General features: G+C 48.6%; 1 protein-coding gene across 2 annotated transcripts in view; it reads left to right on the top strand.

Moving 5' to 3' along the window:
- EXTL3 (exostosin like glycosyltransferase 3) overlaps positions 1 to 24,200 on the top strand; it is a 137,353-nt gene extending 113,153 nt beyond the window's left edge. For both annotated transcript variants that reach the window (XM_086624328.1, XM_086624320.1), the window contains 4 exons: positions 17,760 to 17,887; positions 21,360 to 21,504; positions 22,622 to 22,750; positions 23,919 to 24,200. In XM_086624328.1, the coding sequence (XP_086480454.1) occupies positions 17,760 to 17,887; positions 21,360 to 21,504; positions 22,622 to 22,750; positions 23,919 to 24,128 (612 nt within the window). In that variant the 3' untranslated portion in view covers positions 24,129 to 24,200. The remainder of the gene's footprint in view (positions 1 to 17,759; positions 17,888 to 21,359; positions 21,505 to 22,621; positions 22,751 to 23,918) is intronic.
- The last annotated feature ends 417 nt before the right edge of the window (positions 24,201 to 24,617 follow it).

Here is a 24,617-nt window from a genome sequence, read left to right as displayed (position 1 = left end):
TGTGGGATCGATCAGCAAAGATATTGCAGCTCTCAAATAGAAGATAGTGACTTATTCCCAAGTTTACCAGTGGGCTGATGATGGTGCAGCATAGCAGCCGCAATATTATTCACCTTCTGGACAGTCTCTTCCCTCTTTTTCCTCCGGTACCTGCCTGTATCTGGTGAGGAAGCAAATGCTGCTCTCCCTTATCTAACTGATGGATGCTTTTTCTTCAGTTTTCTTGAAATCAGACTCTGTGGTTAGCGATAAGGCATGACGGATCTCCCTGCCAGGCTGGGCACACGGAGCCCTCCCCTCTCCCAAAAGCAACACCTCACTCCTTCCCCTGCTTCCAGAGGAGGAGGAGGTTCATCTCGTGTAAAAGCAATCGATAAGCAGAAAGGTGATGGAGTAGCTGGATTCAGAACCAAGGGCTTGCAGTTTGTTTTCCTGTTGTCCTGACTACTGGATCCCTGGAATAGGTACTGTTTCACTAGAAGTATCCATAAACGATGGAGCTTTTTTTTTTTCCTGTTGACAACGAGGGGATGCCAGTTTAGAGAAGATAAGAAAACCAGGGGAAAAGCAGTAGTTTGAAGTTGGTTCCATTCATTTAAAGACTTCAGTTTATTAATGGAAATCTGTGTTAGCCCTGCAAAGAAGGGAGAGGAATGTTTCCCTTCTTCTGGAATTGGCAAAAAGGACATAAGCAAGGAGCTAAGGGCATCTCTCTAATAAGCCCGAGGGACACTGAGGCACAGAGAACAGAAAGTCATGCCTGGTTACTAAAGCATACGCTTGCGCACCTCCTTCTAAGCTCACAGAAATGCTCTTTTCACCTATTTCCAGATTCACTAGCAGCAGAAAGATGAGAAATCTGGTGAAGCTGTTTTTAGAGTTCCCGAATAGCACTTTCAGATGAAAATAGTTTAGCAAAGTCTTCAGGTTTCTGAATGTTTCTCTGAACTGAACTCTGAGTTTTTTTGAGGTTTGTGTAGGAAAGGGAAATGGGTTTTGTTCTCAACGTTGAACATTAAAAGCATTCTGGGCAGGGAGGTTCTGTTTGCAGCTTCGACAGGAAGGGACTAATCATCGCTTTGATGTCCTGAGCTGCCTGGAGCCCAAGCTGGTGGAAGCCTGCCTTCTCCCCACAGTAAGGGACAGCCCCATCTTTTACTGTGGAAGAAGAGAGCTAACAAGGAACAAGAAAAGCACTTTTCTAGGGAATATAACAGCTGTAAGCCAGGTAGTTCTTTGCAATGAGGTTCATTTCCCTCTTCCTCTGAATGCAGGTCACGAAGCAAATTGGTTTCAAAACCCTGGTGATAATTAGGTTGATTTGATCAGAAATTTATAAAAGGAATTGTTTTTAATTATGCCTCATTTATGTGAACTCTATAATTTCTAACACATGCTGGTCCTTAATTCCCAACCCATACTGTGGGTTGTGGGAGGTGGTTATGGTAGTCTGTATTCATCCCAACCATGTGTTTGTCACTAATGTAGGAACCACCTCTTGATGAAAGCATTTGTTGCCTCTTGATTTTGTTTTACTTTTTAATTGAGTAATGGGAGAAGTTTAAATAGCTCACTGAGCAGTAAAAGTTTTAGGGCAAGCCAACCTTTGAAGAATGTGATGTTGCCCACCACAAAGCCCACGGCTTGGAGAGCGTGGGGATGGTGCTTCTCTTGCTGCTGCCTTCTGCTCCTCCAGATGGAAGCAGATGGTGGGCTGGTGTGGGACATGGACCGGGTGAAGTAGGATTCAGCCAAGGGATCCAGCAATTAGGATCCAGCAACTGAAGCCTACGAGAAAAGGGAAGATCCTTAGGCTTGTGTCCTGGTTGGTTTGTCATCAACTGTCTCAGCCTTGTCGAGTGAGAAGGTATTTATTGCTCGCTGAGGCGAGATTGCATGTTTGGCGAAAATGCCTTTCCCCTTTATTTGACCACATTCAGGGTAATATCCTGACTCTATTCTCTGATATTTGAGCTGATGGAAATTACTTTTCTCGATGAGCTGTATTCGTGGAACCACAAGAATGATGAGAGATAAAATGCTGATGAAGGAATCGTGGTATGGGTTTGCTAGTTCTTTTCTTCTAACATTACATAAAAGAGATCTCATCTCTAGATAATGGATTTAAGGACAGACGTGCTGGCAGAAAGCTGTCTTCGTTTCATCCAGAACCATCAGAACTTTCCCAGTGAGATCTCAGCCTTCTTATCTCGGAGGTCCCCAGAAAGCTTCCAGTCTGGAATAAACCTGGAAGCCGAAAGTGGGTTTGCGTGCCTGAGTGCCCTTTATGGCTGCTGCTCCCAGCCACGTAAGCATTAATAAATCTTCTGTCCTCTTCCCATCCAAAAAATAACCTACCTGCAAACTTGATGGCTTCTTGGCTTTGCTTATATACCAAGTTTATATACCAGCTTTTTTAGTAGCTGCTCAGTAAGTTAATAGTCTGACCCCAATTCCTTCCTCCATTAGTTGAGTTACAATGTTCATTTTGATGCCTTCAGCCCCCAGATATGAATGCCTGCTCTAAAGCTCTGCTAGGATGGGACACAGCAGCTTTTAAATGCTGAACAACATCTCCGAGCATTGTTGGATATAATGTATTCCAAACAGTGAAACGTACCAATTTTAACAAATTTAAAAATAATCACACCTGCTCTGCCAAGCGTTTTGTTTTACTGCTGTAGTGGAAATCCTGTCTGACAGATACCGAGTAGGAAGAGAAGGAACCTGCTGAAGAAGTAATTGCACAACAATACTGAGGATTTGCACTGACGAAAGTCTCTGTTAATTAAAGCAGCTGGGCTATCAGCCAAAGAGCAAAGCGTGGAAAGATAAGCTCTGCCTCACTTAGTGAACAGAAAGAAGATATTTCCAATCATCCCCTGGGGCTTCATCCCTTTGGTTTCCAGCACTTTCTTCTTCTGCTGGAGATGCTGTGACTCCCCGTTATGCGTTTCTGTATCTCTCAGATGGATGTTGCCGTGTTTCCTTCCCGTTGATGCTGATGACCTGATATTGCACAGCAGCTGATGCCTTAGCAAGAGGATACCTCAGGGGTGCTTCTGAACCACCTTACTGACTTTTACATGTTCTCCGTCTTGCAGATGAGATGTGACAGCCCTTCTCAGATCCATCCCTGAGCTCTCAGTCTATTTGCTGCCAGAGTTCTCGGCATGGACCAGGGGACTAGCAACGTGTCTTTTCCAATGAAATTAGAAGTGCATGAATTAGTTAGTGAAGTCTTAAGAGTGAAGGGCTGAGAGAGATCTGAGCTTCGATACTTCAAAAGTTTTTGGGTTTTGCTTGGATTTTTAAATAAGGTCGGGGAGTTGCAGTTTGTGCATCTTTCTTAGGCTCTCGTATGGCTCTTCCAAGGAGGACAAAGTACTGAGATTGTACCTGGCCTGACACAACTCCAGATGACACATCTATGATGAGCACTCGACACATCTGTGATGAGCACTCAACACAACTGGGAAAGTGAGGCAGAGACACTGAATATTTTTTGCCAAAATAAGGTCAGGCTTTCCCAGTCAGTTCCTCTAGGAGCTGGTCGGGTTTTTCTCCTTCATCTGTACAGGCTGTATTGCACAGCAGTTCTGTGGTTAGTTCAAGTAGAGGAACAGAATAGTCCTGGCTGTGGGCTCTTTCCTGGCCTGTTTTCACTCTGCTGCTCTGAATTTCAGAAGCTGCTCTGAAAACAAATCTGTCCAAGCAGTGAGCAGCGGTCCTGGCTGCGGGTATCACTCTGACCTGGTGCAACTCTACCCTGCATTGCATAGTGCCACCTTCTCTATGATGCCCAAAAGAGATCCAGGAGATGAAAGCTAGTTCGGAGCAGTGATCGCTCTAGCCTGATGTGCTTCTCAGGCTCCACCTGCCTTCAGGGACAGGCCAGGGTGCTGCGAGGACCTGCAGCTCCTCTGATGGCAGAACTGAACTCCTGCTGAATCCCAGGAGTCAGAGTTGGCTTCCTGAGAAGGACTTGGGGGTGTCGGTTGATGAGAAGTTCACCATGAGCCGGCACTGTGCGCTGGCAGCCCAGACAGCCAACTGTGTCCTGGGCTGCATCCAAAGCACCGTGGGTAGTGGGTCGAGGGAGGGGATTCTGCCCATCTGCTCTGCTCTCGGGAGACCCCACCTGCAGTGCTGCGTTCAGCTCTGGGGTCTCCAACAGCAGAAGGACATGGAGCTGTTGGAGCGGGTCTAGAGGAGGCCATGAAGATGATGCGAGGGCTGGAGCACCTCTGCTATGGAGACAGGCTGAGAGAGTTGGGGCTGTTCAGCCTGGAGAAGAGAAGGCTCCGGGGAGACCTTCCAGCAGCCTTCCAGTACCTAAAGGGGCTACAAGAAAGCTGGAGAGGGGCTTTGGACAAGGGCATGTAGTGACAGGACAAGGGACGATGGCTTTGAACTGAAAGAGGGGAGATTTTGATGAGATCTAAGGCAGAACTTCTTCCCTCTGAGGGTGGTGAGGCACTGGACCAGGTTTCCCAGAGAAGTTGTAGCTACCCCATCCCTGGAAGTGTTCAAGGTCAGGCTGGATGAGGCTTTGGGCAGCCTGGTCTAGTGGAAGGTGTCCCTGCCCATGGCAGGGGGGTTGGAACTATATGGTCTTTGAGGTCCCTTCCAACCCAAACTATTCTGCGATTCTATGAAATCTGAAGCCGAAGGGTGGTACCTGTTCCCAGGCTCACTGGCAGTTGGCACATCTGTTCCTGAGCTGTTAGTATTGACCAGCCTAGCTCTGGAAAGTTTTTGCTACTCACAGGCAGTTTGAATTCCCCATACCTGAGCTCCAGGCACTAATACTCCGCCTTGTGAAGAGTTAAAAGATGTTCCTGCCCTCTCTCTGTCTCATTGCGTGTTTTCTTTTTCAACAGCAAGGGCTGGTTAGAAATGGCATCTCTGTGTTTTACCTAATACTAGCAAAATGGCTTCGGTAAGAAAATGCAAGGCAGGAGTTCCCGTTTCCTTAGGTCTCGACTCTCCCCACCATGCTGATGGATCCCATCCAGGGAGACCTCAGGTGTCCAGGTTGGATGGAGACACGGAGCTGGAGAAAGGATGCTGTAGAGATCAGGAGGTCGCAGTGGGAAAAAGCTTCCCCTTGAATTGAATTTTGTAGTGCAAATAAAATTCACCTGGGACGTACATGGGGATGCCAACATAAACCAGCTATTTTTTTTCCTATATTAAACGATACAGAGCTGTGCTTCTCCAGCTCCAAGCTTCTGGCTCTCAGCCTTAAGTATCCCACCCCGTTGTTTCACCACTTAGCTTAATTGATGCTGCTTTATCAGGCATTGGGTGAAATTTGTTGGTTTTCATGGCTTAGAATCTGAAAGGGCAATATTCCTGTTGTATAGGACTGACCTTTGAAAATCCTCTAGCAGTTTATTTCCATCCAAAGATCTTTGAGTTGTTAGCAAGCATTCCTCAGCCGAACAGCTGCCCTGCGAGATTATGAAAGGATAGACAGCACCGATTCGTTAAAATGCAGCCACATCAGCTTGGAGCATGCCAGTCATTTCAACAGTGCATTATATCATTACCCCGAGCTCCAAAAGAGCAAGCTGTTTTATCCAACAACCTTTTTGCTATTAAAATTACCACTATAGCAACTGAGGGGTATTTGGAGAGGAAGAAGAGACACACAGGATGAAGTTGAGAGTTGAAATAGACTGCCAGAAGCAAGAGCTTGAGGATGGAAAGGGTAAAATGAAGGCTGAGAAAACAGAGATTTTTTTTCTAAGAACATATTTTTGTTGTTAAGATGAGGGTTTTGATGCTGTATAGAGAAGTCTCGGTGGCGAGATCGTTGTCCTTCCTGCAGAAAGCTGAACATGGCACCATACATGGCCTCTTGTAAAGAGTGCCTGCAGGAGCCGTGGACAGCAGGACAAGAGCAAAACCTCACAGCAGAATCAGCATCAGGCCAGTTCAACACCACCACTTTTAAATTGCAGCAGAAACCCTGCAGATGGAATGTTTCTGGTTTATTTGCCTTACTTTGTCTTACGGAAGACAAATAGTTGTGTACGTATGCCCCTTCTTGCGTTGAATCCGTGCTTTTGCTATGGATGCTCCCACTGCTGTCCGTCATCTCCCCAGTGTGTTTCAGCTCTGAGCTCTGGGACCGCTTCTAGGCTGGACAGAATCTGAGTTTTCAGGCCTTGAATACCAAGACAGGATTTGCCAGGTGACAGCAGGTTTGTGACGTTCATCTAGCTGCAGCATCGATAAAGAACCATGACATCTGTTGGAACATAGAACCATAGAAGAGAATCATAGAATGGTTTGTGTTGGAAGGGACCTCAAAGACCATCCAGTTCCAACGCCCCTGCCATGGGCAGGGACACCTTCCACTACACCGGGTTGCCCAAAGTCTCATCCAGCCTGGCCTTGAACACTTCCAGGAACGGGGCATCCACAACATTACACCTTTGGATATTGCCTATTTTGTTGGAAAACCCAAACCCCCTCCAAACTCAAAACTGGAGTTATCGACATCAAAACCCTGAGCAAGAGATCTTCCCTCTTCAAATAACTTTATCTGATTTCACAGCAAACAGCAACTTGTAAATCTGGCTCATGTGCCAATGGAAGTTGAGTCGTTGAGCTTTTCTGTCCTCTTGTGCTCCGCAGTTTTTCCCTGTGAGCTTTTGTGTAAAGCACAGAGCGGAGTTTCAGAAAGTTAAGAAAGGAATGAAATGCAGCAGTGGGAGACGAGGTATTTGAAAGCCTCAACTGCAAGTGACAGCATGTTATCCCAGGGACGTTCTTTGGAGCCAAGTAATTACAAATAATTGTAAAATAAATCTAATCGGACAACCAACTCAACGTGCATCTTTAATTGCACAACCACTAACAACAACATACAGAGAGAATAAAAATAAGTGAGTATCTAGATCCCTTTAACATTAAAATAAGCACTCTTCTCCTTTAGTTTCTCTAGAAAGATGTGACAGCTGCACCCATATGAAAATGAATAAATAATCAGTTTTATTTGCATCGCAAGCTGTTTCCTCATCCCAGAGACGAGCAACCCACTGATAGCAGTTGAGTAGTTTAAAGAGAGCCCAAGTGTTTGTGCAGATTACGTCCACGGACGCAGTATCAGTTGTGAAAAAGGATTTCCACTAATATCTTCCTGTGTGGTTTTGTTCTCAGCGGGGGATAATTTATGCTTGGTTTTATATTGTATTATTTAATTACGCACATTTTGAAAATGCATCTATTCTGCCAATTTAGATGCAGTGTGCGCTGCCTTTGCATAGCTTCGTAGTTAAATACCCTTCCAGTGAAACTCTTTTCATACCTCTGGAGATGAGTCTTAAAGTAGTCTATAAATCCTTTTCATTCAAATTTTGAAAATGCCTTAAATTGGAGGTAGCAAAGCACAGGAGTCTGGAGTCTTAAGTAGGCTGGTTCAGGGTGTAAAGGAGGGGGGCTGTAACTGTTCCAAGGTGAAGAGAAGGCACTGGGGAAGGAGCAGCAGAATAATTAATACATGAGAAAGGGGATGATGGTCACTTTCCAATCCATCTTTACAAGCAAAGATTAAAGGGCAAACAAGAAGGGGAAGAATTGCCAGGGGAAGCTGCCGTAAAAACCAGGGACATCTCATGAGGCAACAGGTGACTGAAGAAACATCCCGCTAAGAGTGTTTCCGAAGAGCTGGTTTTAGGTGGATGTTCAAATAAATGATTGATATTTTTGGTGCAAGTGCCATCAAATCAAGCAAGAGAGCAGATTCCAGAGAATAGCTCTGGGCTTCCCAACACAAGAAGGACATAGAGCTGTTGTCGCGTGGGTTCAGAGGAGGCCACGAAGATGATCTGGGGGCTGGAGCACCTCTGCTATGGAGACAGGCTGAGAGAGTTGAGGTTGTTCAGCCTGGAGAAGAGAAGGCTCTGGGGACACCTTCTAGCAGCCTTCCAGGACCTAAAGAGGCTACAAGAAAGCTGGAGAGGGGCTTTTTACAAAGGTGTGTAGTGACAGGACAAGGGGCAATGGCTTTAAACTGAAAGAGGGGAGATTCAGGTTAGATGTAAGGAAGAATCTTTTTACAATGAGGATGGTGAGGCACTGGCACAGGTTGCCCAGAGAAGCTGTGGCTGCCCCATCCCTGGAAGTGTTCAAGGCCACGTTGGATGAGGCTTTGAGTGACCTGGTGTAGTGGCAGGTGTCCCTGCCCATGGCAGGGGGGTTGGAACTAGATGATCTTTGAGGTCCCTTCCATTTCTTGACCAAATGCCAATCTGTAAAGATCTGCCAGCGCTGGTGGTGTTTCTAAAGGAGCTTCAACACTACGTTTACGTGTGTGTCAAAGTGCAGGTCTGTGATATCCCTTGGATTTGCAGCTCGTTGAGAACTGTCAGAAACTCCCTGTCATCCCATGTCATGCTGGACTCGTTTTCTCGAGTTTTCAAGTCCAGGCTGGGAATGAGAGCATGATTTCAAGGAGGAAAGGCATTATTATGGCAGAGGTTTGGTTATGGTGGAAAGGCCAAGGTAGCATCCCATCTTCTGCTTGCCCACAGCCCCGGCAGCCTGGCTGCGTGCCGGGAGGAACATCATGTTGTATCGGGTGAGGCTGGATTTTTTAATTTCTCAGTAAATGAAGAATCGTTGGCCAAGCTCAAGGCTTGGATCTGTGCTTTGCAGTGTGGTTTTGGCTTTGGAAAGCGGGACGCTGGCCAGTAGGAATTGGATGAATTTCTGTCCTCTGGAAATTGGGAGGGTTTTCTCATGTTGGGAATCAAGATTGGCAGGAGGAGACAGTTCTGCGTGGGCAGGGCAGGACCTTGAGGCTGCTGGGTTTGATGCTGCACTTTCAGGAGGCAATTGATAGGCTTCAATAAGCACCACTGTAGTTGTCCTTGGGAAGGGCAGTCAAATAGATTGGAGGTCTGGGCTGAGAGCCATGGTGATCTTGCCAGCTTTTGCAGAGTGTCTCAGCGTGCCCAGGAGCAGGTAGTGATAAAATGCTGAGAAAATCGAGGAAAAAAAGACGGCAGTCTTGGTCAGAACTGCGTGATTCACACAAACATCATCGAGCTGGGAATGGGTAAAGGGCTGCAGAGATTTTTGGTGGCATCTGTAGTGATGGCAACAGCTCCTTTGGCTTCTCCTTGGCAGCTGCGTTGGCAGAGCACTTGTCTTCTTGTCACGCAGCCAACGTGCGTATGCGGTGCCTGCTTTGGAACTGGTCTCTTTTCTCTTTTGAGCTCCCTGACATCTTAAATGGGGGGAAGATAACACGGAGCACGAGAGAAATCAAAATCAAAGTCATATTTAAGATAGAGTGAACCTCAGGTGCGTAATTTCCATATGGAGCCTCTCTCAACGCCAAAATCCCTGCCATAGCCAGGGATATTTACAGTGTGCTCTAGCCCTGTCTGACATCCCAAACTTGTTGCTTGATTTCCAGCTGGTCAGTGCAAACCCGATCTGACAGCTGCAATCCCGAAAAAATACACAGTTCCAAGAATGTGGCTGTTTCACAAGACCAGGTAGACTCATCGTCTTCCTCATCCGCACCTCTGGTTGTGTTTGCAGAGAAGCGAGTGCCGGTCTGATCTAACACCTCGGTGGCAGAGGGAGCAGGGAACAGAGTCAGACGTGGTAAAAAAAGAAGTGATTTATCCTGCTTACGTGTACGTGAAGCTGCACACGCACAGAACTCCTTCTAAGGAGTCTTGTAAATCATCTCAGCACTTGTATGCTGATGTGTAGACAGAATGGACCCTGGCGTAGCTGGTAGTCTGCAGGTCTTAGGAGCTGATCTGGGCAACTTAATTGGAGGATGTTCAAAATTTGTCCAAACTAGGAGTTGAAAGTAAATACCCGATGACAGAGTTGTTTCAGGGATACTTGGTACCTGCTCATTGTTCCCCTCTGATGGAGTTTGCCATCTCCCAAAATCTGCTGACAGAGCCCTCCCTAACCTCTATTAAGCCTAATTTGGCTGATTTTTAATTGCTTTCCTTTCCGCATTAGCAGCCGCATGTGCTGTGAGCCTGCAGGTGTATGGGAGAGCTTGGAGAAGTCTTGGCTTCCTGTGTGCTTTCTGCAGAAGGAAAAAGCCATTGTCGAGGTGGACAGGATCAGCCTGCTTGACTTGAAACAAGGATGTGGGGTGTGGGTGGGATGAAGATCATCAGTTCCCAAACATGCAAATCCTGCCTTCCTTGATAGGTAGGGACAACGACGGTGGCACCTCTGGAGCCAAGTCCAAGTGGTCAGACTGGTCACCCATGATTTGGGAGATGCATTATCCCTTTTCTTCATGGAGAGGATCTGAACCCCCACCTGCTCCTCCATGAGGAGTAGAACAGCAGAGTCCTCATTGGGAGCTTTGGCCAAGATGAGGCAGAGCGCTTTGCTCCAGTCCAGTGGATCAGTCCTTGGGACAGCAGCAAGCAGAAGAGCATGACCCTGGAGTCACGCTTCACTGAATCTTATTAATAAATTGTTCAGAGTCAGAGCCAAGAAAGAGGATTGACGGTGTTGTAGATCTGCGTCCTCCCTGGGGGACTGCGCTGGCAGGAGCTCTCTGCTTTTACCTTCAAAGTGTAGATCGAGGTCAACTCTTCAGGCGGAAGAGGCAGATGAGTTTGGCTCCTGCGTCTTCAGAGCCATAATTCTTAACTGCATGGTGAAAAGGAGCTCATGGTGATCCCGTCCCCACTCTGCCTATGGTGCTATTTTTCCCTAGCCCATTTGGGTTGAATTGGCACATATTTGGGAATGATGGAAACAGAGCCTTTTCCTGAAAACGTCTTGTCTCCCTAACTTATCCAGCTCTCCTGAGGGCATCCTTCTGGCTTTTTTTTCATAAAGACCTGACATAAGCAATGAGGTTCCCCGTTTCTTGCAGAGTTTGCTCTTTGCCCAGAAATCAATCCAGTTCACTAAGTTGAGCTGTCAAAACTTCTCCAAGGGCACAGACATTCTTCATGTTTTCACTGTCAAATTATATGTGACACTTAATTTAAAACTTAAGCGTAAAGCCTCACCAGCAAGGAGATTGCTGGAAGATATTGATTTTACTGCATTTTTGTATGTATTTATAAAAACGTACTATAAAGTCTTGGTATGGGGCACTGCTGGGCAGGCTCTAGATTTATGCCCTGGTTTAGTTCTGTCTAACATTTTTAAGACCCGTTTGGCCAACACAGCTACAAACAACACCAGGAGCAAATAGGCTTGCATAGAGTTGTGGGGTTTTGTGCTCTTTGAGTCAAAAAACCCTCCATGTTGCGGGACTGAATCACCTTGAGTTAATTTGCTGAAAGGAGCAGAAACTTCTAATGTGGTGTGTTGGGTGCTCGGAGGCATTTTAGGTCTTGCAGTTTGTCTCGAGTTTGCAAACTGTTTAGGAGGTTCGTGATCTTGAGCTAGGGGCTGTTTAGCTGATGGCAAAGTTTTAAAAAAATTTATTCCCAAGGAAGAGTCAAAAATAAGACAGCCAGAAATACACAATCTGGGATTGTTTTATGTCTGGAGGGACTGGGGTTTGCTTGCAGGTCCTACCACTGATGCACTATTCAGTGTTGGAGCCTTAACGTTTGCTGTAAGGGAAGGTGGCTTTTTGGTAAACGTGTTTGTGTCTTTCTTGTAGCTCACTGGCTGATTTCGTGTCCTCCTCACTGTTTTAATCTCCTTGGGTAAGGGTAACTGCTGACTCTGTTTTGCCAGAGCGCAGCGTTTCAGCTTTGCTGAGGGAACATCTGTTTTTGGGTTTTCACAGAGCTCTTGGCTTGAGACCGTTGAGAAACCGGATTGTGGTGAAATCGGTCATTAAAATGATGGAAGGGCGGGAGAAACAGCCCCGGGTGAGAGGTTGAGACCTCAATCTGTTTGAAAAAGAATAGAGAGAGGGTTTGGTTTTGGTACCTGAGTGCTTTCCTGAGGTGGAAGAAACCCACCGAGGAGCAGCGACTGGGAGCTAAAAGCAGATAATTCACAACGAGGAGTGAGTTGTTAACGTTTGAGAGTGAACATCTCAGAGGAAAGGTGGATTCGCCTGTTCTTGATGTCTTCAAATGAAGACAGGGTACCTTTCCAGCTGAGATGCTTCTGCTGGCCACAGCTCGGGTCTGAGACGAGGTCCCTGTGACCTGGGTCATGCAGAAGGTTAATGGAGATGACTTCAAAGTACCTTTTGGCTTAACTTACTGCTGTCAGCCCCACCAGTTGTCTGCTGTTGGTTATCCACAAAACATTTAGAGTTCAGCTGGTGCCATGAAGTTTGCTCTCATGGCTCTGTAATTTTGTCTGAATTGTTTCCCAGCTGTTGATGGTGCCATGTGAAGAGAGTCTGCCAGAGAAAGCGTGTCTCCGTTAAGTCCCATGGTCCACTGCGTAACGAGGTCACATGAGATCATCAAGATGACCTCCTCTAGCCTGTAAATCCCTGAATTTGGCAACATAATGTGCCTCTTGTCTGTACCTATAGATACACGGTCACTATAGCATCTGCTGGCTTTCTCCAGCCAGCCCCACACGTGGTGGAGATAGACTAATTTGTTATTGCTGGAAGAGCGCTGTGAGATATCTGCGGCCATGACGCAATAAGGTGTCATTCAGCTGTATTTTAAGCGTGTGATGAAGTCATGAAAAATTGCTAAATCTTACTTGATGCCATGTGAGGGAGAGGATTGGACTTTTTTATACTTTGCTGGTATAATAACCCTTCTTTTTTCAGCTGGCCTAATAAGCTTCTGAGGGCGTTTGTGCCCGTAATGTCCATTTTGTGCCTGAGGAATCTGATGGGTTTAGAGCCCCATTGAAATACAAAAACTTGAGAAGAGATAGAAGTGATTCAAGTCCCTGAATCAAATACTCTTCCCATTCCCCCATACCTGTTTTTACAAGGTTAGTTGCTTGATATTAAAGCAGAAGAGTTTCCTGAAAATTCACTTTTATCTTTCTCAAGAGTTAGATTTTCTGCCTAATCACGCGATGCCCTCATTTCCGCAGCTTGGGATGCAGCGTACACAGTAAAGATCAAAACATGGTCTTGCCTGGGGAGGTACCGTGCTTGAACCGTCTCGAGGGGGATAGAGAGACGGGAGGAAGGTTTTGAATCCCGGCCCCATCGTTCCCATCTCAGATCGTTGCCTGCAGGTCCCTGCGCGCTTCCTTGGTGGAGTTGCCCAGGGGAAAGTGCAGGGATTTACAGAAGCCACGGCACAGTTTGTGATGACGATTAGCTGCATCTGAAAAGTGCTGTAAATTGGGATGGTTTCTTTGAAAACAACTCGATCAAAGGTGATAGCTTTAAGTAGCTTTTAACTTTTACTGGAGTTAATGTGATGAATTGGATGTGCTTATCAAGGCTTGGAGGCATCCGACTCCTTCGTAGCATCCTTCTCTTTAGGGAAGAGTTTAATGTCGGTGCGCTGATCTCTCTGTCCGCTGGGGTCCCCAGTTTCAGATGTTTCAGGCAGGATCCGCTTCACTTTCTCAACTGGCAGTAGTTGTGTCACGTTACTGTTCAGCAAGTTACAGGAAAACAAGTAAATCAATAAATTTGCTGGGTTTTTCCTCGGGATCTATCGATTTACAGGCTACTTAAATCTTAAATACTCCCAGATGAAAGGCAGGAGCACACCTATTTTCTGTGAATGCAAAAGCTGAACACTGGCACTTCCAGACTTGCAAAGCTTCAGGATCGACGGAGTAACCTGCAGCGTGCCCATTGCGGAACTTGTGCCGAGTTTTGCTTCCTCTCCAGATCTTTACAAGGCAAGAAGGTGGGTGTGACTCTAAAGCTCAGGTGAAAACCAGCCTCAGCTTTCTCGGGTCGTTGGACCTCTGAGCTCAACATCACATCTTTATCTCTCCCTCGATTTTGAGTAGCAGTCAAAGCTCAGACCAGGCCCTGGATTCTCTTTAATCTTTTGCACAGTCCATATAGAAACCAGTGACACAAAACTGTACATAGAATCTTAGAATCATGGAATGGTTTGGGATGGAAGGGACCTCAAAGATCATCTTGTTCCAACCCCTCTGCCATGGGCAGGGACACCTTCCACTACACCAGGTTGCTCAAAGCCTCATCCAACCTGGCCTTGAGCACTTCCAGGGATGGGGCAGCCACAGCCTGGTCCAGTGCCTCACCACACTCGAGTTGGTGAGGGTGCAGTTGCCGCGGGGGCTCGCTCTGGCAGCCAAAGGCTTTAAAAGTGGTTTGACCACAAATGCAGGATGGTGCTGTGGGCAAAACCTCCGTGCTGCTGTTTTCAGCTTTGGGGAGCAGAAATTAGTTGACATTTGCAGACGTGGGACTTGAAGCTTTCCTGAGAAGCTGAGATGAAGATCCGTGGTGAGTAGGAGTCTGATAAATTCAAAGCAGTGCTCAGCCTGGTGGTTCTCACTCTTCTTTTGTCCTTTATCCACCCATCCATCTTCAACTGGCAAGGCAAGACCTTGCCTGGAAGGCACGATATCAGTTTGCTATGGACTCGATCCAATGTCCACAAATCCTAACGAGTAAGACACCCACAGACTTCGCGGAGATCAGGCTTTCTGAGGAAATACCATTGTAACAGCAGAGACGCAGCGTGGCACGTGCTCTTTAGCAGAAGGCTAAATCACGTATTGGTGCTGGGTTGAAGAACTTTGCAAACTTCCTAGAAGGCGGGATCTGCAACGGGAGGAAAAAGTTGGTGGTCACAAGACTTTTGTGAGAGAAATGATGCTGCTTTCAGAAACGCTCCGTGACACCCGTGAGGAACTGAAATACATATCATCATTGAGCTGGTGGGAGTGATGACCAGTTCCCAACTGGTCCAGGCTGGAATTTACTGGAGGAGCCCTTTCCTGTGTCAGAAACCATGAAAGCTCCTGAAGTCTTCAGGAAGCACCTGAGAACTGGTGTGTGGGGTGGGTTGCCCATGTGCTGACGAGGAAAGGAGCCGGCCAGGTGTGGGAGGCAGAAAATTTCCTAAAGCGTTTAACCACGCATGTAATAAAATTAGATCCTGTAAATCCTGCAATGCACTGAGTGATTAATTAGAAAAGGGCTGGAAACAAAGGCTAATGGCCCTTAATTAAAAAGGTGAAATGCCCATGTCCCACTGGAGGCATTCAGCGGCTGCTGCCGCTGCTTTGCTACCCTGCATGGTTTGAGTTGGAAGGGACCTTAAAGATCATCTAGTTCCAACCCCCCTGTCATGGGCAGGGACACCTTCCACTAGATGTTCTTAGTTTTGTCATCATATCAGCTTGCCAAAGTTACCTTTCAGTCCAAAAAAAGCAACTCTGAGTGGGACGTGGCTGCTGCATCTAGATCTGTGTCACCTCTTTCTGAGCCAGCAAACCTGGTCCTTCTGGTGCAGCTTCAAGAGCGCTTGAGTTTGCTAAAGCCAGTTACAGATACAGCCGTGGCGATGCAGGAGAATTCTCCTTATTAACAACTTGGGGACCGCTCTTGACTCCTCACTTTTCCTGGTTGACACATCCGGAGGATGCCCGCAGCCTATTGGATTTGGTGATGCTTCTGTGAAGGTGGTTTTCTCAAAGCCTACACTGGTCACCTTGTATCCAGGTCTTCCTTTGCCTCCTGGGCTAGCGCCTTATAGAAGCATGGAATCATAGAATGGTTTGGATTGGAAGGGACTTTAAAGATCCCCTAGTTCCAACTCCCCTACCATGGGCAGGGACACCTTCTGCTACATCAGGTTGCTCAAAGCCTCATCCAACGTGGCCTTGAACACTTCCAGGGATGGGGCAACCACAACTTCTCTGGACAACCTGGTCCAGTACCTCACTACCCTCAGAGGGAAGAATTTCTTCCTTAGATCTCATAGAAATCTCCCCTCTTTCAGTTTAAAGCCATTGTCCCATGTCCTGTCACTAAACGCCCTTGTCCAAAGTCCCTCTCCAGCTTTCTTGTAGCTCCTTTAGGTACTGGAAGGCTGCTGGAAGGTCTCCACGGAGCCTTCTCTTCTCCAGGCTGAACAGCCCCAGCTCTCAGCCTGTCTCCATGGGAGAGGTGCTCCAGCCCTCGCATCATCTTTGTGGCCTCCTCTGGACCTGCTTCAACAGCTCCGTGTCCTTCTGCTGTTGGGGGCCCCAGAGCTGAACGCAGCACTGCAGGGGTGTCTCCCGAGAGCAGAGCAGATGGGCAGAATCCCCTCCCTCAACCTGCTGCCCACGCTGCTTTGGATGCAGCCCAGGACATGGTTGGCTTTCTGGGCTGCCAGCGCACAGTGCCGGCTTATGGTGAGCTTCTCATTAACCAGCACCCCCAAGTCCTTCTCCTCAGGGCTGCTCTCAATCCATCCTCTGCCCAGCCTGTACTTGTGCCTGGAATTGCCCCAACCCATGTGCAGGACCTTAGGTCCATACCGTTCCAAACCTCCTGGTTTTTTGATTCCTCTTCCACCAGCTGTCTCCCCAGAATCAGTGTGCGCAGTTATCTCCTTTCCCGCTTCCCTCCTCATTGCCCATCCCCACCACAATTCCTGCAACCTCTCTTTTCCAGCGGTTCCCAGATAGAGAAGATAACCCCGGGAGCATCTCCTGGCTCATGCTAACTCCAAAAGTAAATACAAACTCCATGCTGATTTTTGTCGTGCTTCTCCACCTCGGGAGGGAGAGGGGGAAGAAATTCCTGCGCCAGCATTGCCTGTCTCTGCTTCTGCCTTTTCCTCCGGGCACTAATTGGATCGCAGCTCTCCTGGGGTGGGAGCGCTGCCGGCTCGGCTCCGACCCTGCTCCACTGCGGCTCAGAGCTGTGTAATTTGTTCGCCTCCCTGCAATAAATTGTTTGTGCTTTTGATGGATCTTCAGTGAAATATTTTAATGTGCCCTCATCGAATGTTCCATTTTTCCCCTCCCAGCAGCTACTGACAGATGAAAGCGCTGACACGGGCTTTACATGGGAATTTAATCGTACCAGCTGTCATGCAGATCCCCGATACAAATATTTTCCACTGTTAATGGTTTCAGTGTGGGCTTTTTTTACGTGATCAAATGTAATCTGATTTAATGGAGTTTTATTGCTGTGACGCCTTATTCTTTTCACCAGGCTGGACTTTATTTTTAAATCAAGACAGATTGTTCAGAGGAGAGCCAGAGAAACAACTGGAGGGATTGAACAGGACGGGAAGCCCAGGAGGATCTGAGTGACTATAGATCAGCCAGGGCAGGCAATAAGTGTAAAAACGAGGGAGAGAAAGAGTCCAGTGTGGAAGGGGCAGTCAAGAAGAGGGAGAAATTCAGTATGATTTTATACATTTATAGCTGGGGAGAAGGGAAATTGCACAATGGGAGATTGGAAGAGTTTTGAGAGAGGAAGACGTTGCGAACAAATTGTGTCCAAGGCAGAAATCGTAGGTAGCTGCAGAAACAATTCAGATCAGCGCTGGAGAAATACTGCAATGGCCACTTCTTCAGCGGCTGTAGGAGGGGCTGGCCCTGGCTGCCGTGTTTTCCTCCCTCCGTTACTGCAGAGCTGCCCTCCTGTGCGCCAGCGGGCAGACACCCGTGAGCCTTGCTGGTACAGCTGGTACCCGCTGTTGTGGGGCTCGGGATCGGCTTTGGCCGTCCTGTGGGACAGGCAGGAGGTGTCTCCGGAGTGAGCTGATGCTTTTTGGCTTAGAAAGTGTTTTCCCCATCCAAGGGGCTCTGAAGCGGTGCCGAAATGCTGGACCGCCGCAGCTGCAGTGCGCAGCCCCAGTGTCTCCGTCTCTTCTCCGTGCACGTACAGCCACCGTAACTGTCGTGTGTTCGTCTCTTAGGTTGTCCGCACAGAGAAGAACAGCCTGAACAACCGGTTCCTGCCGTGGGATGAGATCGAGACAGAAGCCATCCTGTCCATCGACGACGATGCTCACCTGCGTCACGACGAGATCATGTTTGGGTTCCGGTGAGTGGCCTCCACGCATGTAGCTTTTGGACCCAAACCAATGGTTTTTTCCACATCCAGGGTCTGCTCAGATGCAGTGTGGCCTCATAGCTAAAGGCATTAAGACTAGCACATCCCTTCCTATGGCTTTCCAACTCGATTTCTTAGAGGAATAATATGTGCTAATGAACTGTTTAATGAGCGAAGGCAGGTGGGCTGAGTTCAGGTTGTCCAGGCAACCCCAATTCTCAGGCTTGTAACCTCGACTCTTCGGCCTTTGCTGTGCTGATAACATTCCTGTAATAGTTTTGGGTGTGCATGGCTTCCTAGGGTCGAAGGAAACTGGAAAACAAATCCAAGAGGCTGTTGCCCTCTATGCTTCATGTGCCGTAGGCAAGGCCAGGACGTTCGCAGCCACTGCAGGACGTGATGATGCTCATGTGCTCGCAGTGGGCTGCCATCCCCTTTGGTATGACATTGGGATGTGACAGCTATTTTGGCATTTTTTGCTGCAAAGCATGGAAAAGACAGATGTTACACAGAAAAGGCTGGTGCTGGTTGTTCTCATTCCCACTCCCCTTCTGCTCCAGCATCTACATTTCCCTTTGATTTTACCCTGGCAAAAAGCTGCCTGATTACAGGGCCAAGGGAGAAAGCAGTTACGTGGGCTCCTGCCGTGGGAGGTTTCCACATGCTGCTCCTGCTGAACCTCACTGACTGCCAAAGACGCTCCAGGGAGCGAAGATGGCATGAGGAGAGATCGCTGGAGCTCGTTTGGCTGCGGTTTGTCAGCGCAGGGCCGGGAGCAGAGGCTGCGATTGCCAATCCGAGAGCACCCGGCAGCTGGCTGGGGGGTGGGAGACGGGGACCAGCTCTCCGCTCTCACCGAAATGTGTTGGCTCGTATTTGGGAGGAAGATTAAAAGGCCCCAAATGCCTGGAAACCAAACAAGCTCTCGCTGAATGATGAGAAACGAGGTGGTAAAGTGATTAAAGCAAAGGAGTAGGCATCAGAACTCCTGGCTTCCCTTCTCTGCCCCGTTTCAGGCTTTTATCTGAACTTGACCATTTCTCCCCCTCTTTGGTCTCTCTTTTCCTTCACTCATGTGGCTGAGATGTTACTGATTAGCCCTGGAAACCATCAAATGAAAATTGTAAGTGCTGTGCATTATTCTCACTCGTATCCCTGCTTACAAACTCCTTGTTCCCACAAAGCTTCCCTGTGTTTACGCATTCAGCCCGGGAAGAGATGGTGTCTCGGTGATGGAGTGAACCTCTGCCCATAACAACTGTGTTTTGTCAAAACTTTCCTTCGGCCTGTAATTCTTGGGGCCAAAAGCCTCTTCTTGCTCCATTTGCCGCTCAGGAGCGCGCTGGAGGTGGGTGCCCGAAGCAAACCTTTTATGGGAGCGCACCCAAAATGATTCTCTGGAGAAATCTTGATTTTCCTGGCTGAGCTGGGAAGGAAAAGTGAGACGTGGGAGAAACAAAAGGGAATGAGTAGTTTCGACTCCGTTTTTTCGAAACAATCCCATTGGATTGACAGAAACTGCAGCAAACAAGAGCTTGCTGGGAGGGTGGTGCCAGGGAAACCACGGACGGTGTTAATTACTTGGTTCTTGTTACCAGGTTATATCGGAGTTTCGTTAATTGGAGTAGAGGATATAAGAACAAACCCATCTTTGCTCCTGGCTGTGTCCGTGAGTGTAATGAAAGCTCAGGGCTCTCGGAAACTCGGTCTCTCCAGCAGCCTGTGATTGCCCTGCAGCCATTGCTGCTGTAGCTCTCCGCGGGAATGGGGATTGTGGGAGGAATGTGCATCCACACAAGGCTAAAAACCACAAAAAGGCACTTTTCTGCCCTGTTTTGTGCCCGTGAAGAAGGCAAACCCCTTCTGTGTCCAACAGGCTCCTGCCTGGGATTCGTTTCTTGTAGTCTAGAGTCCCTGGATTTGGAGATGCAGCTTGGACACTAACCGTCAGGGAAATGGGATCAGATGATCCAGAGGAAGCCGGCACCTCTGCTAGTGGAAGTGGGATTTATTCCCCAGGTTAGGTGTTAGGCACTGACTTTTTCTATTAATTATTCCTGCCAGTGTTGCAGCTATCCTGTGGGATTTCTCTCAAGGAGAGTGAGCTTCAGATGAGAGCAGAGTGTTAAGCAAACCCATGCTTTCACATGCAAACCTCAGGATTTCATTCCCAACGGCTTGACTGCGAGCGTGTTAGGGTGAAGGATGCGCTTACGGCCCCCGTGTTTTTTCCTGTATGGACAGAGCCTGGGAAGCTGCCAGGTGCTGATGTGGGATGGGAAGCTGACACTTCAACTCTCCAGATCTTCCATCTGGAGACACCAAGGTCTTCAGCATCTCAGCAGCTTTCCTAAAGGGAGCTTGAAGTTATCTCAACTTTACGGAGGAGGAAACAGCTTCGGTGAGATGGAAAGTCCCAGGGATTTGGAGGAAGAGGCCAGGAGATGCTGGGCTCCTGCTGGGCCAAGCCTTGGCTGCTCTGGACTTTCCATAGAGGGGAAATAAGAGAGAAGCAGTGCTGGCATGTGTGTCGTGCAGTGATGTCCCTGCACGGGCTGCGGGAAGCTGGTGGCAAACGGAAGAGTTTGCCGTCTCACTGGCTTTCTCTGCCTCTTTCTCCACCTTTCCATCCAAGGTCTTAAGTTTTCAATTTTCTGTGTAATTCAGAAACTCATCTTGGGCTGTTGGGCTTTTTTGTTAGTTTTCTACCATCAGAACAGCTCTTACGAGTTAGAAAATCCCTTCTTTATGAGTTAGGAGCACTTTTCCTGTGATTAAGCAACTCAGATGTGCCTCTAGGAGAGGAGCAAGGTGAGAAGCTCAGCTTTGTACCAAGCAACGTTGGTCTGTGCTCACAGCCTGTGCTTGGGAAAGTTGGCTGAGGGATGCTTCAGTTCACATCCAACAGCTTTTAACCTTCGCCAAAAGATGGTCAATAAATTCTGCTTGAGCGTTAAAGGCAAGATTTCTGCGTTGAACCCTTCCCTGCACTGCAATAGGAAAGAAATCTGAGTTATCTCAGGGTGGGACCTTGTTCACGTGTCACTTGGGCAGCCCTGATGGCCAGTTGGTCCCTTCTACCGACAGTGGAGCTTCGGTGCTGTGGAGGTGGGCGAGCTTTTACTCAAAAGCCTATGTAGAAAGACATATTTTGCATGGTGGAATTTTCTGTATCTTTATTTAAAAAAAAAAAATAAAATGGTCTTTAAAGCAAGGTAATTTCATGTTTTACCAATGTTTATCCTTTTTGCCCGAACTGCAATGTATGTTGGCCATTCTTTGGATGAGCAGTTGCCAAACTTTTTTATGTATAGGCAACTCCAGCACTTGCAACCCGCCTTGGGAGCCAGTCCGTTGGCGTCGAGGACATAGTCCTCTGTGTGGTGGTTTCTGGCCAGAGCCGTGCCCGTCTCTGGACGGGCACCCCGGGTTTGTGTCTCACTGAAAGGCTTTGTGCTTGCAGTGTGTGGAGAGAGGCGAGGGACCGCATCGTTGGCTTCCCGGGGCGCTACCACGCATGGGACATCCCCCATCAGTCCTGGCTCTACAACTCCAACTACTCGTGCGAGCTCTCTATGGTGCTCACTGGTGCTGCCTTCTTCCATAAGGTGAGATGTCACGGCCACAAAGACCTGAGCTTTCTCTGCCTCCTCAGAGTAACCAGTTCTAGTATGTTAGTGGGATGGGTTTTTAAAGAACAAATTTTGGAGCTCACCGCTCCTTTTCCCTCGCTTCCTCTAAACTGAAACACAGCCGGCAACTGTTCCGCGTCCCAGTGAGTGACCTCCTCGGGAACAGCTCATGTTTGTGCCATGTGAGAAGCACCATGGCACTGAAGCAGGTAGAGGTGCAGGGCCGAAAGCATTTCAGCAATGCTTTTGGTCATGGTGAGGATCGGCCACGAGTTTGCCTGCCCTGCGTCTTTACTGTTGCATCTGAGGAGAAGTACTTGGGGGGGTGCTGGTCGATGAGAAGCTCACCATGAGCCAGCAATGTGCACTGGCAGCCCAGAAAGCCAACCATGTCCTGGGCTGCATCCAAAGCAGCATGGGCAGCAGGTCGAGGGAGGGGATTCTGCCCCTCTGCTCTGCTGTCGGGAGACCTGCCTGCAGTGCTACGTTCAGCTCTGGGGTCCCCAACAGCAGAAGGACATGGAGCAGCTGGAGCGGGTCCAGAGGAGGCCAGAAAGACAATTTGAGGGCGGGAGCACCTCTGCTATGAAGACAGGCTGAGACAGTTGGGGTTGTTCAGCCTGGAGAAGAGAAGGCTCTGGGGAGACCTTCCAGTACCTAAGGGGGCTACAAGAAAGCTGGAGAGGGGCTGGGAGGTGTGGGAGGTGGCTGGTTTAGGTTGGAAGAGAGCAGTGCAGAAAGTGGCTCTATGACGTGTTGCCTCTCTGTATGGGAGAGACGACAGTGGGCAAACAGGCCTTGAGAAACGGGTGGGATGTTTTTCCAAGAGCACTGACCTGAGCTCTCATATCGCGATGGGAAGGTAATTCCCAAGTACTGCTACTGTGCTGACTCTGCAGCAGCAGAGACAGCAGAGTCTGAGGGAGCTGAGACCATTATTTCTTGATTCCTGAGGTGACAGGAGCCTTGGACTCGGCAAGGTGGTGGCTGGGGGGTAGGTTTGCTGCTGCTGCGGCTACAGCAGAGCCCCTGGGTGCAGGATTAACTCCGTTACGGCACCTTCAGCGACATTGTGCCTTTTCATCCTTTGCAGTACTACGCCTACCTGTACTCCTACGTGATGCCGCAAGCCATCCGCGACATGGTGGATGAGTACATCAACTGCGAGGACATCGCCATGAACTTCTTGGTGTCTCACCTGACGAGGAAACCTCCCATAAAGGTAAAGTGCTGGGCAGGAGTCTGTACTGGGCTGTGTGTTTCTGGAGAAACGGTGGTTCGTTCAATGTCTTTGAAAGGCCGGTGGTCTGTTCGGAGGCTGCTTGGCTCCGGGGGAAATGCACACTGCCCGTACCAAGATCCGGCTGCATCGCACGGCTGAAGCGCAGCAAGTGTGACGTGCTCGAGGCTGTCAGCGTGTCCCCGCTCCGTAGTGTCTGTTCAAAAGGTGTGAATGAGAACTCAGTGCAGCCCGTAGAAGCAGCCAAATCCCCGCCACAGCGAGTGGATGAATTGGGCTTTGACTGACGATGCAGCTTGGACCAGAGGGTTTCCGGGGGCAGCAAAGGCCTTTCCGAGCAGCTGATCGCAAAAAAAGACGGATTTCCTTCTTTCCATACCAATACAGCACAAGCAGGAATGATTTCCTTGCCTGTTTTGGGTAGCTTTGCGAGACATGTAGGCTCATCTGCGTGCGGAGGGCTCTTGGTCCAAACACTGCGGCCCAGCTGGAATTTCCCTGCCCTATGACAACAAATTAATGTCACAATTTTGAGCATGAATTTTGGGTTCAGATCATTCTGCTCTTTATCGCCGCTGGCAGACAGCTCTTTACAGCCCCACGTGTGTCTCACCGTCACAGGCCAGCTGCCTTGGAGATGGGTCTTGGGCACAAATCCGATGGGTGGGCTTTTCTGTGTGATGTTCTTCCCATCTGGAGCTACTGTGAAGTGAAGCTTGTAGAGTTTGGTGCAGTTGAGAGGAGAATCAGACCAAAACCAAAGTGCACTGCGATGGGATGTCTGAGTCAAGACAGTCAAGGAGGCCCTTTAATCAACAGGTAGCCTCTCAGCACCTCCTGAAAACTGGAGTCCCCTCCAAAGATCTTACTCTGGATGCTCAAAACAAGACTTGCTAATTCTGTAGCGTGTGTAGCCAGTGAAAGGAAACGAGTTCCTTTCTCAAGGACTTTTTTTTCTCTGGAACAGCTTCTCAAACCTTAAAAAAGAAGAAGATAACTTAATGTTGGTAGGTCATTGTCCCCCTTTAAGTCTCTGCTCTGGCAGAGCTGATGTAGACCATGTCCTTCCTTGCCTGGTCACCCTCCAGGAGACACACAGCAGTCGGAGAGAGCAGTGTGGCAGTGACCATCTTTGTCGCTCTCTTCGCAGGTGACCTCCCGCTGGACTTTCCGCTGCCCCGGGTGCCCCCAGGCACTTTCACACGACGACTCTCACTTCCATGAGCGACACAAGTGCATCAACTTCTTCGTCAAGGTGTACGGCTACATGCCCCTCCTCTACACGCAGTTCCGCGTGGACTCGGTCCTCTTCAAGACCCGCCTGCCCCACGACAAGACAAAATGCTTCAAGTTCATCTAGGAGCAGGAGGCAGCCGGCGGCCCCAGCACTCCGAGCGGCGGCCGGAGGCAGGTCAGGGCAGCGGTGGCTGCTTTGGTGGGGCTGCGAGTACAAAACGCCTTTTGCCATTGACTCCGGCCTCCCTCCCGCGGAGCAAAAGGAGCCTCCTGGATTTGGACGGGCACCTTTCTCCCACTTCCCGCTCTCCCCGCAGCAACTCGACCGAGCAATGGGGAACAGGACCTCCCAGCTTCCATAAAGACATTCCCTAGGATCGTACACTGAGGAATGGCACATCGGCTAGTGGCTCTGCTCCTTCACTAGCCAAGGGCAACCATTCTTTTTAATTATAATTATTGTTATTTAAAATGAAAGTGTTTTAGATTTGCCACGTGAGGCTTTTTTTTTTTTTTTTGTCTTTTTTTCCACCCTACCCACCCCCTTTTCCCCTCTGGACCTGTCTGCCCGCTCGGGGGGGACCAAAGCAAGGCCAGGCTGGAGGTGTTTGAC

The sequence above is a fragment of the Tauraco erythrolophus genome, chromosome 2 (assembly GCF_009769465.1).
Source record: "Tauraco erythrolophus isolate bTauEry1 chromosome 2, bTauEry1.pri, whole genome shotgun sequence".
Classification (NCBI taxonomy): Eukaryota; Metazoa; Chordata; class Aves; order Musophagiformes; family Musophagidae; genus Tauraco; species Tauraco erythrolophus.
This window is presented reverse-complemented; position numbering and strand designations above follow the sequence as displayed.